Source organism: Marmota flaviventris, chromosome 2, assembly GCF_047511675.1.
Source record: "Marmota flaviventris isolate mMarFla1 chromosome 2, mMarFla1.hap1, whole genome shotgun sequence".
In the NCBI taxonomy this organism is placed as follows: Eukaryota; Metazoa; Chordata; class Mammalia; order Rodentia; family Sciuridae; genus Marmota; species Marmota flaviventris.
Window position 1 is genome coordinate 98,118,304 of NC_092499.1, and position 14,325 is coordinate 98,132,628.

General features: G+C 39.9%; 1 protein-coding gene across 1 annotated transcript in view; it reads right to left on the reverse strand.

Moving 5' to 3' along the window:
- The window catches only part of Usp50 (ubiquitin specific peptidase 50), a 29,008-nt gene extending 15,008 nt beyond the window's left edge, over positions 1-14,000 (reverse strand). The window contains exons 1-6 of the mRNA XM_027926102.3: positions 13,948-14,000; positions 12,395-12,589; positions 11,933-12,128; positions 9,602-9,811; positions 7,609-7,751; positions 1,821-1,953 (exon numbers count right to left, since the gene is read on the reverse strand). Coding sequence (XP_027781903.2) covers positions 1,821-1,953; positions 7,609-7,751; positions 9,602-9,811; positions 11,933-12,128; positions 12,395-12,589; positions 13,948-14,000 — 930 coding nt within the window. The remainder of the gene's footprint in view (positions 1-1,820; positions 1,954-7,608; positions 7,752-9,601; positions 9,812-11,932; positions 12,129-12,394; positions 12,590-13,947) is intronic.
- Between the last annotated feature and the right edge of the window lie 325 nt (positions 14,001-14,325).

Consider the following 14,325-nt stretch of genomic DNA (forward strand, 5'->3'; position numbering starts at 1 on the left):
TAAATAGATTCAGAATTTATTAAAGGCTTGGGAGATTCTTTATATAAATGTGTATCTTTTCACAATGTACCTAGATTTTAAATATGAATTCTAGCTTTTTATCACTTAAATTTTCTTAAAAGAGAAACACTTTATGAGAAGTTAAAATAGTAAAATCTAGGGGAGGGAAGTTCCTGTACTATTTTGAAATTCACATTAGTGTCTACATTTGATATGACAGAGAGAGAGATGTCACTGTAGATTCCCAAACAGAGTGAAGAAAGAAAAACCAGTTGGGGACAGGATAAATTGGAAAGAAGGAGAATGCCAAGCATTTAAGTGAAAACGATAAAGTGATCATTTAAAAAAGTTTGGAGGTATGGTTCTGAGAGATGTTGTAGTGGTACCCCCTTTCTCCACAAAAAAAAAGTCCTAACTGGGCTTCTTCAGAAATCTTCACCATGGATGATTTGGGGACTGTCAGAAAAAAAAAAATCTCTACAAAAGAGTTTAATGTAGATAAACTTCCAATTTTCATGTTGCCCTGTTTTACTTGGCCACTGTCCGGGAAGAAATCCGCACTCCAGGTGCTGGACACCCCCTTACTAGTTTTTCACAAACACGTATCCAGTATAGTAGTTTGTAGAAATGTGTAAACAAAGCCTCTGGCCTTGAGCTGGAACTCAAAAAGATGTCTACATTTCTAAGATAAGAGAAGTTACCAATTGGGCTCCATGGTAACAGCTGGCAGGGGGAGGAAAGAAAAAGGGGAAGAAGCTCTCCCCTTCTCAGGTACTGCCCTTGAAGGGTTAACTTTCCCAAAACAGTGAAAGAAAAAGCTGCTTTTATGTGAACTTCTGCTGACTGTTAACTTCTGAGCCCCTTCCCTTATATGCTGGTATAAATTTCTGAAACTGCCTGAACTCGGGGTTCAGGGGATTGATTACAACAGAAGCTGTGCCCTCTGAACCTGGCTGCAGCCAAATAAAACTGTTTCCTGCTGTCTTTGGTGCCTTGCCTCATCTGTCCCTACAACAATGTTAATGAGGAAGACCAGCAAGATTATCGTTTTAGAATATGTTAGTTCAACAATAAGGTGAAGAGGCAATGGGCCTTCAGTATATCAGAAGCCTGGTGGAGCACACCGCTCTGGCAGGGGCCAAACCCCTCTGATACACATGCAATTGGACCTTCAGGTCCAGTCTGGAACATGACTAATATGACTATATTCTGAAACAGATCTTTGATATCATGATCCAGAACAGAAGCCCAGAGAACAGTATGCTACCTGGGGCTGGTTGAAGTGAGAGGTTCTGGTGATTTGATCTGAATTATTCTCAGGCTTTCTTTCCTTCAGGGACTCCTCACAGATCACGATTGACATAGAGCCCAAAGGACCCCCTGGGGATTTCCTACGTCAGGCTGCATATAGGCATTGAGTCTGTGACTATTAGTGGCTTTGGCCACTGAGTGGCTCATGATTATGCAACCTAACACTATTGGAACTGAGATCTGTGGCCTCTAGGAGCACAATTTGCAAATGTCCCTCCATCAAAATAGCCCTGAGTGGAGAGAAAGCAGAAAGGCTGTGGGTGGGTCGTTTCATTCTTTCACTACTATTCTATGTCAAAGCAGAAAGTTCCCACGCTCCATAATTTGTTTTTAAAAGGATGGTATAGGAGAAGTCAGAGAGAGAGAGAAAGAGTAGGAATTCAAGCAGATAATCCAGAATTTTCTTTAAAATTATGTTATAGACAAGCTCTTGTTCAGCAAGCCAGGCACACATTACTACTATAGCTTCAAAGGACAAATGTGGGGAAAGTACAAGGTATTTTACTCACCACCACTGCACAGAGGTTGTATTTGGGATGCTTCCGGAAAACTGGACAAATGTAAGGAGTGAGGTCCAAGTTAGTGAGTGGGTAATGAATATCTGTTCTCAGTTTTCTTTTCAGTGTACCCTGGATATCAAACCTGGAGAAATAAAAAGTATATTAAGTAAGTATAAAGTTTGTGAGGCACACATTAATGAACTCTATCTTGACAAATTCCAAAAACAGTTAAAAGTAATTTATTAGAAAGATTAGCTGGTGGGGCTGGGATTGTGGCTCAGCGGTGGAGTGCTCGCCTAGCACGGGCGGGACCTGGGTTCGACCCTCAGCACCACATAAAAATAAAGGCATTGTGTTGTGTCCATCTACACCTAAAAAATAAATGTTAAATACAGACAAATTAGCTAGTACAGACCTGTACATAAATTTCTTCTTTCTTATCTAAATGTATTTGGAAACACCGCATCCACAAGCCTCACCAAAAGTGAGACTGGTGTGATCCAGGAGTTGGATCCAGAGGGGAAACAGTGTATATTCAAGCTAAACTGAACCTAGTGGGGGAAAAGGACCAAAAGCAGATTCAGCATAGGGAGGGGAAATCCCACTGGAAACCTCCTGAGAACTTTGCCCCAGCAGATGTGAGTCATGCTAACCCAGGGGCTCGTCTTTTCCCTATCTTGATTTCAGCACAGGTTGTCTTGCCAGTGTCCTGATTTCAAGCTCTGAGGTCCTAATATAATGTTTCAATAAGAAAATGTGGTGAAAATCTTTCACATTCTGTACTGGTATATAGATTAGAAGTTTCCAAAGCTGGGCTCATATCAGAATCACTCAAGAGCTTTATAAAGAAAATAATCATGTACATTTCAGAAAAATGACTGATTAAGGCCAGAAGTGAGGGGATTATTAGATAAGGCTGAGTCTTCTTGTGTCAGAAAGCAAGAAACCTTGTTCAGAAAAAGTAAGGCAATACCATATGACCCAGGAATCTCATGAGTAGATACCATTTCAAGAGAAATGAAGATTTATGTAAATCATAAAGCATAGATTTATGTAAATCATAAAGCATAAATAGCAGCTTTATTCATATTTGCCAAAAACTGGAAATAACTCAAAAGTCCACCAGCTGGTTAATGGATAAATAGCTGGTTTTTTTTTTCCTCCCATAAAAAGTAACAGTAGGGACTAGGTTGTAGCTCAGTGGTAGAGTGCTAGCCCAGCATGTGTAAGGCACCAGGTTCAATTCTCAGCAACGTATATAAATAAACAAAATAAACATTCATTGACAACAATTAAATATTTTTTAAAAAAACTAACAATACACAGCACTAAGAACGATCTACTAAAACATGCAACAACATGGGCTAAGCTCAAAAGCATTATGCTACATGAAAGAAGCCAGACTGAAAAGGTTACACAGAATATGACTTTTCTGAAGAAGGTAAAACTGCAGAGATGGAAATCAGATCAGCAGTTTCCAGGATTTTAGGGTGGGAGAAGTGGGTGGTGGAAAAAAACCATCAGAAAACTTCTTGGGGTAATGGAATTAGTCTATATGTTGGTTGAGGCAGTAGAGTATCTAAAGATTTGTCAAAATTCATAGATACTGTACACTTAAAAAGGATACATTTTAAGTAAGTATAGCTTCAGAAACAGACAAATTAACTAAGGGGGTCTTAGGTCCAGGCTTGAGGGGGCTCCCAAAGGCCAATTTGGAACAATTTAAACACCAAAACAAGAGGAGACTTTATGATTACACATACAAGGAACTTGAAAGTCACTTCTCTAACAATAAGAGAAAAAAAACTGAAAATCAACTCTTCTTATATCTATGAGAGAAGTGATGTGGGAGAACAAACTGATATCCCCAAAATCAGGAGAGAGAGACAGAGAATCACAACTTACCAGAGCAGAAACTGCTGGGCAGAAACCATGAGGGAACCAGTCTGTGATAGGAAAACTGGAGATTGGAGAAGAGCTGGAGACTCATGCAAACAAGACTGAGCCTTAAACTCTAGAGGACTCAGTCAAAGGTCCTCCACACTTGTGTGAGCTTTGCCTCCAGGCACCCCCAAAATTTCTCACAGTAAATATCAGAGGAAAATTTCCTCCTGCCTCTGGTGGGGAGAGTCACAAAGAAGCCATTTTGAAATATACCAGGAACACTCTAATCTTAATAGGGTCTTCTCACAGGAGAAACCAGTTAACTAGAGCATAGCCTGTTAAGGGTTTTTACCAACCTAACTGAGCTGTGGGGAGGGGAATACCCAACTCAGCCTGTACTGACCATGCTCTTCCCTAATGAAGAAGAAAAAAGCTGAGGTGCACTGAGTCCAGAGACACAGATGCATTAAAAAAACCAAGACCTAACCGCAGGACAAGAACGATTCCCCCTCCCCAACACCTCACCACCACATTACTAAAGACCTACTTAGAGCTGTTCTTTTTGTGCAGGACATCCTATCGACTATCAGGAAAAAAAATTACAAGTCATACTCAGAGTCAAAGAGCACATTTTAAAGAACATGAGAATCAGAAATGGCAGGGTTGGGTATGGGGTTGGGGCTCAGCGGTAGAGCTCTTGCCTAGGATGTGTGAGAGGCCCTGGGTTCGATCCTCAGCACCACATTTAAAAAAATAAATAAATAAAGGTATTGTGTCCAACTATAACTAAAAAAAGGGGGAGGGGGCAGGATTTGGAATTGCCAGACTGAGAATTTAAAACTGGTTAATATCCTAAGAACTCTGATGGATAAAGCAGACAACATGCTTTATTGCATTAATTCAGGAGGTAAAATTATTACATTATGAGAGCTATAACCTAATCCATGGATTAATCCACTTGTTGGATTGATAATATATTTTTTTTTGGGGGGGGGGTGCTTGGGGATTTGAACCCAGGGCTTCATGCATACCAGGCAAGCATTTTACCACTGAGCCACATCCCCAGCTTGGTAATTTTTTTTTTTTCTCAGTGCTGAGGATTGAACCCAGGCCCTCACACATGCCAGGTAAATGTGCTACCACTGAACCACATCCCCAGGTGGATTGATAATTTGATTAACTACTGGGTGGTAACTATAGGCAGGTAGGTATGGCCAGAGGAAGTTGATCACTGGTGTAGTACTGCTGGGATCATACTTGGCTCCTCAGGCTCTTACTCTGCTTCCTGGTTGCCATGAGGTGAGCAGCTTTCCTCTGTCATGGCCTGCCACCACGAAGCTCTGCCTCACTTCAAGCCCAGAGCACAGGAAATCAGCCAAACACAGACTGAAACCATGAGCCCCAAAGTAAACTTTTGCTCCTCTAAGTTGTTCTTGTTTGTATGTTGGTCCCAGAGACAAAAAACTGATAACACCTGTCTCATTGCCTCATCACCACACCTTTCTGTTCCATCCTCACATTTATCTAACAGACAGACCAACATGCATCTGCATGTAGAATTCCCTTCTTCTTCTCTACCTGGAAAATTCCTCATTCTACTATGTTCACTCTTATTCTGCTGTTTTTCTGTAAAGTTTCTATTCCAAGTTTGTCTGAAGATTTCACTGGATATTTGAATTAGACAAATTAGATTAGAATCTTCACTGATCTAAATATATTCTATTTTGACAATCATTGCATAGCCCCCAGATTGACAAAAACATATGTCTTGTAAAACTTTTTTGACTTCTTGTGTCCTTTTCATTTTTTTTTTTATCTGCCACATCAAGGCATTTGAAGAGACATGCCCTTCACAGATAAACAAATGGTAATAAGCACATGAAAAATGGTCAACAGCATTAGTCACTAATGTTCAATGAGCTACTAAGATGAGGGTCATTGTTAAAAACAACAACAAAATGGGAAGTAACAAATGACGGTGAGGACGCAGAGAAATTGGAACACTGGAGATGGCCAAAGGAATGAAAGCTGGTGCAGCCACTGTGGAAAACAGTTTGGCAGTTATCATAGGACCTATCAATTCCACTCCTAGACATAAACCTATAGGAACTGAGCAAGACTCAAACAGATGCTTTTCAAAAATACGACATTCATTAGGATAGTATCAAAAAAAGAAGATTAGAAAGAAATCAGGAAAACAATAAAAATTAATACAAGAAACCACATTTATCAACAAATTGATAAATAACAGCATTCTGTATTTGCAATATTATGGGCTAAATAACTAGAGTGAATTTCCAGGTAAAACAACTAAAATAGCTGGGTTGGGCTGGGGATGTGGCTCAAGTGGTAGCACGCTCGCCTGGCATGCGTGGGGCGCTGGGTTCAATCCTCAGCACCACATACAAGTAAAATAAAGATGTTGTGTCCACCGAAAACTAAAAAATAAATATTAAAAAATTCTCTCTTTCTCTCTCTCTCTCTCTCTTGCTCTGGGTATAAGATAAAAGTATGAGATCTGGGGTTGTAGCTCAGTGGTGGAGTATTTGCCTCGCACACACGTGAGGCCCTGGGTTCGAACCTCAGCACCACATAAAAGTAAATAAAATGAGGATATTGTGTCCATCTAAAACTAAAAAAAATAAATAAAAAACAATAAAAGCATGAGTCAAAGTTTGGATAGTCATGAAATCAGACAAAAGAGATTCATAATGATAAAAGGTTTAATTCACCAAGGATTTTTATCGCTTTAAGATGTTTCTACTCTTATTAATGCAGCTTCATTTTTTTAAACCCCAAAGTGACAGAACTACAACAGTTAGACAAGTCCATAATTTAATCAAGAGGTGTCAAACAGATATCTTTTATACCAGTGTTCACTGTAGCAATTCAAAATAGCTTAAAAGTATCTGGGTGTGGTGGCGCACGACTGTGATCCCAGCATTTTGGGAAGCTGAGACAGGAGCATTGCTAGTTCAAAGCCAGCCTCAGCAACAGCAAGGCACTAAGCAACTCAGTGAGATCCTGTCTCCAAATAAAATAAGGTTGGGGATGTGGTTCAGTGGTCAAATACCCCTGGGTTCAATCCCCAGTACCAAAAAAAAAGCTAAAAGGTGGAAACAACTCAAATGTCTGTCCATCATCACATGATAGATGAACAAGCTATGGAATATATATGCATTGAAATTGAGTATAACATTGTAAATATAGTAAATATGTTATATTATAAATATTATACTCGGAAGGAGATTCTGGTACATGCTGCCATACGGATAAACCTTGAAAGCATTACACAAAGTGAATATGCCAGACAAAAACACAAACACTGTTTATATGAGGTACCTAGAAAAGGCAAAGTTATAGAAGCAGAAGTTGACTAGGGTTACAGAGGACCAGGAGAGGGAGGGTGTAGAGTTATTGCTTAATGGTTAGAGTTTGTTTAGGAGAATGAAAAGTGGTGATTATTTTACAACATTGTGAATGTAATTAATGCTAAAAAATTGCACACTTAAATTGCCATAATGGCAAATATTACATTATGTATATATTGCCACAATTTTTTAAATTAACAATGTAATATACCAGATTCTATTGGATTGTACATTTTTAAATGGGTGAATTGTTGTCATGTGAATTACATCTCAATAAAGTTCTTCAAAAGTATCTGACCACAAGCCAGGCCTGGTGGGACACACCTATAATCCCAGAGAATGGACAGCCTGAGGCAGGAGGACCACAAGTTCAAAGCCAGCCTCAGCAACTTAGGGAAGCTCTAAGCAACTTAGTGAGACCCTGTCTCAAAAAAAAAAAAAAAAAAAAAAAAAACACTGAGGATGTGTTCTCAGTGATAAAGTGACCCTGGGTTCAATTCCTAGTACAAAAAAATCTGCCCATGAAATGTCAAAATTCATACCTTTTTAAGTGAAAAATAATTATTTTTGGTGCTTTGGAAATACTGGCCCTCACAGCTGTTTCCTGCTTGGTTTCACAAAAGGAGCAATGAATTTGGTTGTTCCAGGTCAATGTATCTTGTTGAAAAAAACACTGGAGACAGTCCTGTTGAGAAAGAAAAAGCATTTGGTGACCAAACTGGATAAACTGCATCCTGGGGTCTCTGTCTATATTAGAACTTTTCTCAAAGTCAGCAAACCAGGAGATATCAGTGTCACACACTGCAGCCCGGACAGCTATAAAATCTACCCAACTGAAGAGCTGCCTCTTTCTCACTTAGTTACTGAGATGGATTGATTGCTCATCTCACTTATTATCTATGAATCAGCATCTTAACATTGGTGGTTTATTTCAGAATCATATAGACTACCGTTTCACATTCTTCTCACCACTAAAATGGCCTGATGACTGAAAAAGGGCCATATCTGAGGGTTCAGGTGTGGTGGCCCTTAAAGACATTAGGGCAGAGATAAATTAGACCCCATATCCACAGGAGATACTCTCCTCACTGTGGCCAGGGCCCTGGTTCTGCACACTGTTAACCTAAAGAGGAAGATGAGCATATATTTTGTTTTTAGCAGAACAGCCAGCACCCTCACTTAAAGAGTGTTTGGAATTTCTTTCAACCAATCTTTAGTTGTTTCATCTGAGAACAAAAACCAGTCCTGAGTAAGTAACAGGATTCTGTTATCTCATTCTGATACGTGAAAACTTTCAGTAGTCAGTTGTGGTGGCACATGGACTTGGGAGGCTGAGGCAGGAGGATCTCAGGTTTGAGATCAGCCTCAGCAATCCAGCAAGACCATCTCAAAATAAAAATAAAAAGGGCTGAGAGTATAGCTGAGTAGTGGATCACCCTTGGATTCAATCCCCATGACTAAGAAAATAAATAAAATGAAAAACTGAGCAGCAGATGTGCTTTCATAATTTAGAGAGAAAATACAAATCCATATATAATTCTGCAAGGAAGATTATTGCTCCCTACTTCCTATTATGCTCCTCACTTACTACTTCTGACATCTACTGTCCCTTCCTGATCCCCAGGCCCCTGCAGCCCTACACTGCTCTACCCTACATCCCTGCTTACACGTTAACTTTTGGCACTGGGGTGAAGAAAACTAGAGAACCAAATTAAGGCACACGATTCCACTCTCTCTTCCAAACACATTTCACAGCATTAGTCCAAAATATAAGAGCTCAAGACTACAGTCAGAATCTTATTAATATTTAGTTCCCGGTTTGAACCTATAGAACTCTGGGGTGAAGGCGGGTCATAATGTTTTTGCAAGAAATGATAAATTCCCTATATGCCAGACCATCTCTATAGAGTAAAAATCCCACCTAACTTTTCAATTTTACAGTGAGACTGCTTTTCAAGTAAGTATGTTTAGAAATACAATCACTGCCAGGTCATGGTGGTATATGCCTATAATCCCAGTGACTGGAGAGGCTGAAGCAGGAGGATTACAAGTTCAAAGACAACCTCGGCAACTTAGGGAAACCCTTAGCAAGACTCAGTCTCAAAATAAAATGTAAAAAGAGCTGGGGTAATGGCTTAGTGGTATAGGGCCCCTGGGTCCTATCCCTGATACCAATAAAACAAAACAAAAAAACCCTGAATCCATAGTACTTTTGGCTAATAAGTTGCTTTTCCAAAAAATGTTATTATCATGAGCTTCTCTCCTTCCTTTATTTCTTAAGTTGTAAAGCTGCCTTATCAGACTGAAAAAATGTAGAAAATAACCCTGAGAACATCTGGGGCTAAGGGTAGAGCAGGACAGATGTATCCAGTAGTAGACCGGCACAGTGGTGCGGGACAGTAGTCCCAGCTACTCAGGACGTGGAGGCAGGTGGATCACTGGAGCCCAGGAGTTTGGAGGCCAGCCTGGGCAGTGCAGCAAGACTCTGTCATAAGAAAAGAAAAGAAAAAGCATTTAATAGTAGGGGCTTCCTACCTGAAGGGAACATTCATATTCAGATGGAATGGGGAGGGAGAGGACAGTGAAGACTTCGTTCTTGTAGGTGCAGTTCTCACACTTCAAACATATGATGCCATAATTGAGCTGCCCTTCAAACAGCCGTGTGATGATAGACGTCTCATTGGCAATCACCTTCCTGCAGCATCTCTGAGCAGATCCTTTCTCATGTGATCGTCTTCGGTGGTACTGAATCAAGAATAAACCCTCATATCAACTATTGGTTATCAAAAAACAGTTTTATTTTATGTATTTATTTATTTATTTTATTCTGATTAGTTATACATGTCAGTAGAACGCATTTTGACACATTGTCCACAAATGGAGCACAAATTCTCATTCCTCTGGCTGCATGTGGTGCAGAGTCACTCCAATAGTGAAATCTTAAATGTATATAGCGTAATAATGTCTCAAAACATATTTTAATAGAATGATATTTTCCTATCAGAATGATATATTCCCATTAGAAACCACTTAGTTTTGGATTCAGACAATAAGTAGAACAAGGCCTTCCTTGAGAGTGTATGTCATTTGTGATTTTTGATGATTCAGTTATTTCCCTTATTTGGTAAAGCTGAAACTGAGGCCACCCCAACTAGTAAATGCAAGTCCAGGCCCCCAATCTGACAGCCTCTGACTGAGATAGAGGAATCTGAAGCTAGTTTTTCCTGGAAAAGGGGTAAGTCAACTACTTAACTAACCTTAGGCAATAAAAGCTGATCTAGAGGTTAAATGAAGGAATATAAATCTTTCTTCTTCCCAGTCTCTTCAGCTAATGTTCCCTACTCTTTTCTACTTTAAGTTATAGAAAACACACTTATAAATAAGTAAATGAATGAATGAACGTTGTGCCCCAAACTACTCTTTTTTTTTTTTTTTTTTATAAGTAGCCATGTGTTCCTGTGTCAAATATAGGCACACTTGGTCCTTAGTGTAGGTTCTGTTCCACTTTATATCACGAAACGGACTGGTCTCATTTCTTGGCCCTCATCTTGATTGGGCCACATACACAGTCCCTGATAGCTTTGTCCGCTGAGTGGGTGTGGGAAATGTGCTTTTATCTTCCCCTTGGTAGTTAGTGGTTTTGATCTCAGGGTAGATACAAAACGTTGGTGCTTTCTCCAGTTTTCTGTTAACAGCGAAAGAATAGAAACAAAGTTCTACTTATTTTTCACACACACACACAAATGCAAATCTTAAATTTCCAAGGCAGCCTGACCTAACAAGTCTTGTGGCCTGGTTGGCATCCAGCTTATACTGGAAACAGCATTTCCAGAATTTTCAGGGGCTTCAGGGCCTCTGTAGACTGCTCTTGGAGCTGGATCAGCTCCCACAGCCAGCTCTAGTGGGAGCTGCGCTTGCCATCCTGCAGGTGCTTGCTGCTTTCCTCATGCTTGTTTGCTGCCAAGGTTTTCCACTCTGGCAGGAACCAAATGCCCTCATTTCCCCTAATTTCTAGTTTGTCCCAGGGAACCAGAATGCTATTTATTTCAGATTGGCAGCAGATGAGAACATGCGTGATTGCTACTGAACAACACCTTCCCCTCTGACTAAAAACAGTGCTCTGTGGATAGCTTGTTATTACTGACAACGAAAAATGGAACTGAAGATTATGATTAGTGGCTCCAGTTTGTGATCTTAATCCTAATGCTAATGATTTCCTGGATGTTAGGTATGGACAAGGGAACATTATCATAAGGAGACTGCATCAAGTCAAACACATATCTTCAGAAAGCATGGGTCTCAGACCAGGACCAAAGGCAGAACTTTAGAGAAACGGGTGATTTCAAGTTTAATCAAATGTATGTCCCAATCCAACGAAGAACTCAGGTTCAGCATGTTCAGTTTGGACATGTTTAGTACATGGGTCTGTCCCTTAATGTAACGTAAAGCCTGATATTTTCAAGGATTTGTAGATATCACAAACATTTAGGTTGTAAAGTTTTATATTATTTCTCATTAGGAATTTATTTTTTTATAAAAATATGATTTCCACTTTTAAAAACTAGTTCATGCAGCTTTTATTTGCAAAGGAAACTAGATTAGTAGTTCCACACTTGGCCAATCACTGGAAATGCCAAGAGACCTTTTTCAGTCTAACTAAATAACACCAAGTAAGTGCTGTAGAATCCCATCTCCCCAGGTGATTCTGCTGAAATTTGGTGAATACATTTGTACATTCAAGTATCCTAGCACCTGGAATAGTGCTTGGCATGGAACATGCAACATTGACTAAATAAATGAAAGAAAGAAAAACAGAAGTTGCTGATGAGACTGCAGTCTTATCCTAAGACCATAAACCCTACTTACCTTTTTCAGAGCTTCATGAAGTTCATTTAGGACATAAATCAAGAATTCCTGAGCATCTTGTTGTGTCTTTTTCATAAACGCTGGGTAGAGATTGCCAAGAGCTGACCGAAATATTTCTGGAGAGACACAGTCTGAGTCTCCGAGCCACATGTCTGTCATCAGGTATGCAAAAGCAGTGGCAACCTCACTGCAATCCCTTGGAAGAAGGAAGGGGCATGTTTCTGGCTGATTTAATGAAAAGAGGCACCTAATCACTCAAGCATGGGGAATCAGTCCAAAAATAGAACATCATTCATTTTTTGGTTGCCCATCCCACTTTACTCACCCTAGATCTGTTGTCTAGGGAGCTACAGCCTCGACAGGCCTGTTTAACCCTTTGCAGGGATTCCGGAGGGTTCCTTCCCTAACCTCTCCTGGGGGGTCGGGGCTGGGACTGACTGCAGGGAACACACAGGGTCTTACTTCTGAAGAGCTGTCATGTACTTTCCAGAGAGGAAGTACTCCACCAGCGGCGAGATGCTGCAGAGACACTGCAAGATGGCATTCATGTAGCACGTGTTGCCCAAGTTCCGCAGGCCAGTCACGCCCTGGGAGTGGGGCTGGTTCTCATCCGCCTCGTTAACTGGAAGGGAGTCATAATAGTCTGTGCACTCTGCACTGTGTTGGTGCCACGTGGAAAGAAGGAAAGCGTTTTGAGGGAACAAAATACGTGCAAATGACAATAAGCCCCTTTTGACTCACGAAATAAGAGTCCTTAGTAAGATTTCCCTCAAACATGTTCCCTACCAAGGACAGAAGGATTTGAAATTGAAGTCTAAAATTGAATTCTGTAAAACAGAACTCTGACCAAGTGCTTGAAGCCAAACAAGATAATAGATAAAAAACTTTCTTCCTAAAATTCAACCAAGAGAACTGAACTGTTCAGTTGGTTAGTCTAAAGTGCAAATTTTCCTACTAAAATCCAAATTTTTGCCATTTCTCCTGGGCAAGTAAATTATTACAAGTAGTAATGATAACAATAGGTAACAGTTAATAATAGCAACAGCTATAATGTATTTAGCTTGGCAGTACATTAAGCACTTCACATGCATTCTCTCTCTTCCCCCCCCTCTCTCTCTTTCTCTCTCTCTCTCTCACACACACACACATATTTAGTTGTCAATGGACCTTTATTTTATTTATTTATTTATATGTGGTGCTGAGAATTGAACCCAGTGCCTCATACATGCCAGGCAAGTGCTCTACTGCTGAGCCACAACCCTAGTCCTTTTTAACATGCATTTTCACATTAAACTTTTGCAACAATTATATGGGGTAGGAACAGTTCTTTTAAAATCAGTCCAAAATATTACAGATGAGATACAAGATTTTAAGTGGTTTAGTCATTTGCCCATAGTAATACACAAGGGAGGGGTAGAGAGGTATGTAGGAAAATATATACATATATTAAAAACACATACATATGTGAGTATATATATATATGTCTATATATAAGATATCTACACAGAGACATAGAGAAAAGGAGAGCAGGAGAAAGAAAAAGGATAGACTTTGTTGAAAAGTAGGTCTGAGTTGAAATTCTGACTATGCTATCTACTAGCTATATGGTCTGGGAGTCCTATGCCTACTTTTCATCTATAAAACAGAAATAATGAGCTAGGGATGAAATTCAGTGGCTCCCCTGTCTCCATACTCTGTTTGATATTAGGGCCCCAAGAAAGAGACACATCACCTCAGTACCTGTACTCACAGTCATGCCCATTTGAAAAGTGCTCAATGTTACACAAATGGCCATTTTCACTTTTATTTACCAATGTCACAGAGGTCCTGGACTGTCACTCTTTAGAAGTGCATGTATTGATTGCCTAGATATTAGATAATATCTTCCTTTACTTCTGGGTCAAACCTGGGGGAACCCTTTCTAATCTAACCCTTTCTAATCCCTTCACTCCTTTGAACACGGCTCTTCCCTCTACCTGAGTTTATCTAGAAAGCTGTAATAAATAGAGGCTCACAGGACATAGTAGATACCGAAGTCGTCTGCAGGGAATGACTGATGAGAAGTCATTTTAATAGAACCACGTTGGACTTTCACTTCTATTCAGGAGCTCCGGCTAATGCTTTTAACTTCATTTCTCCAAGCCTGTTATGCCGGCTCTTCTTGTTAGTTTTAAATAATTTATAACTCTTCCCCCTTTCAATAGCTGCCAACTGATCGTGAGTGGTGTCAGACACCATTCCAACTTGAATCTTTTCATGCATCATAATCCTTTCCACTCACCCTCAAGATTCTAGAATGTTGCCAGGAGATACTGTTACTTGGTTGTCTGAAATGCATTTATAATATTAGATTTCCAAGAATGAAATGTACATATATCTTTTCTCCATCACTC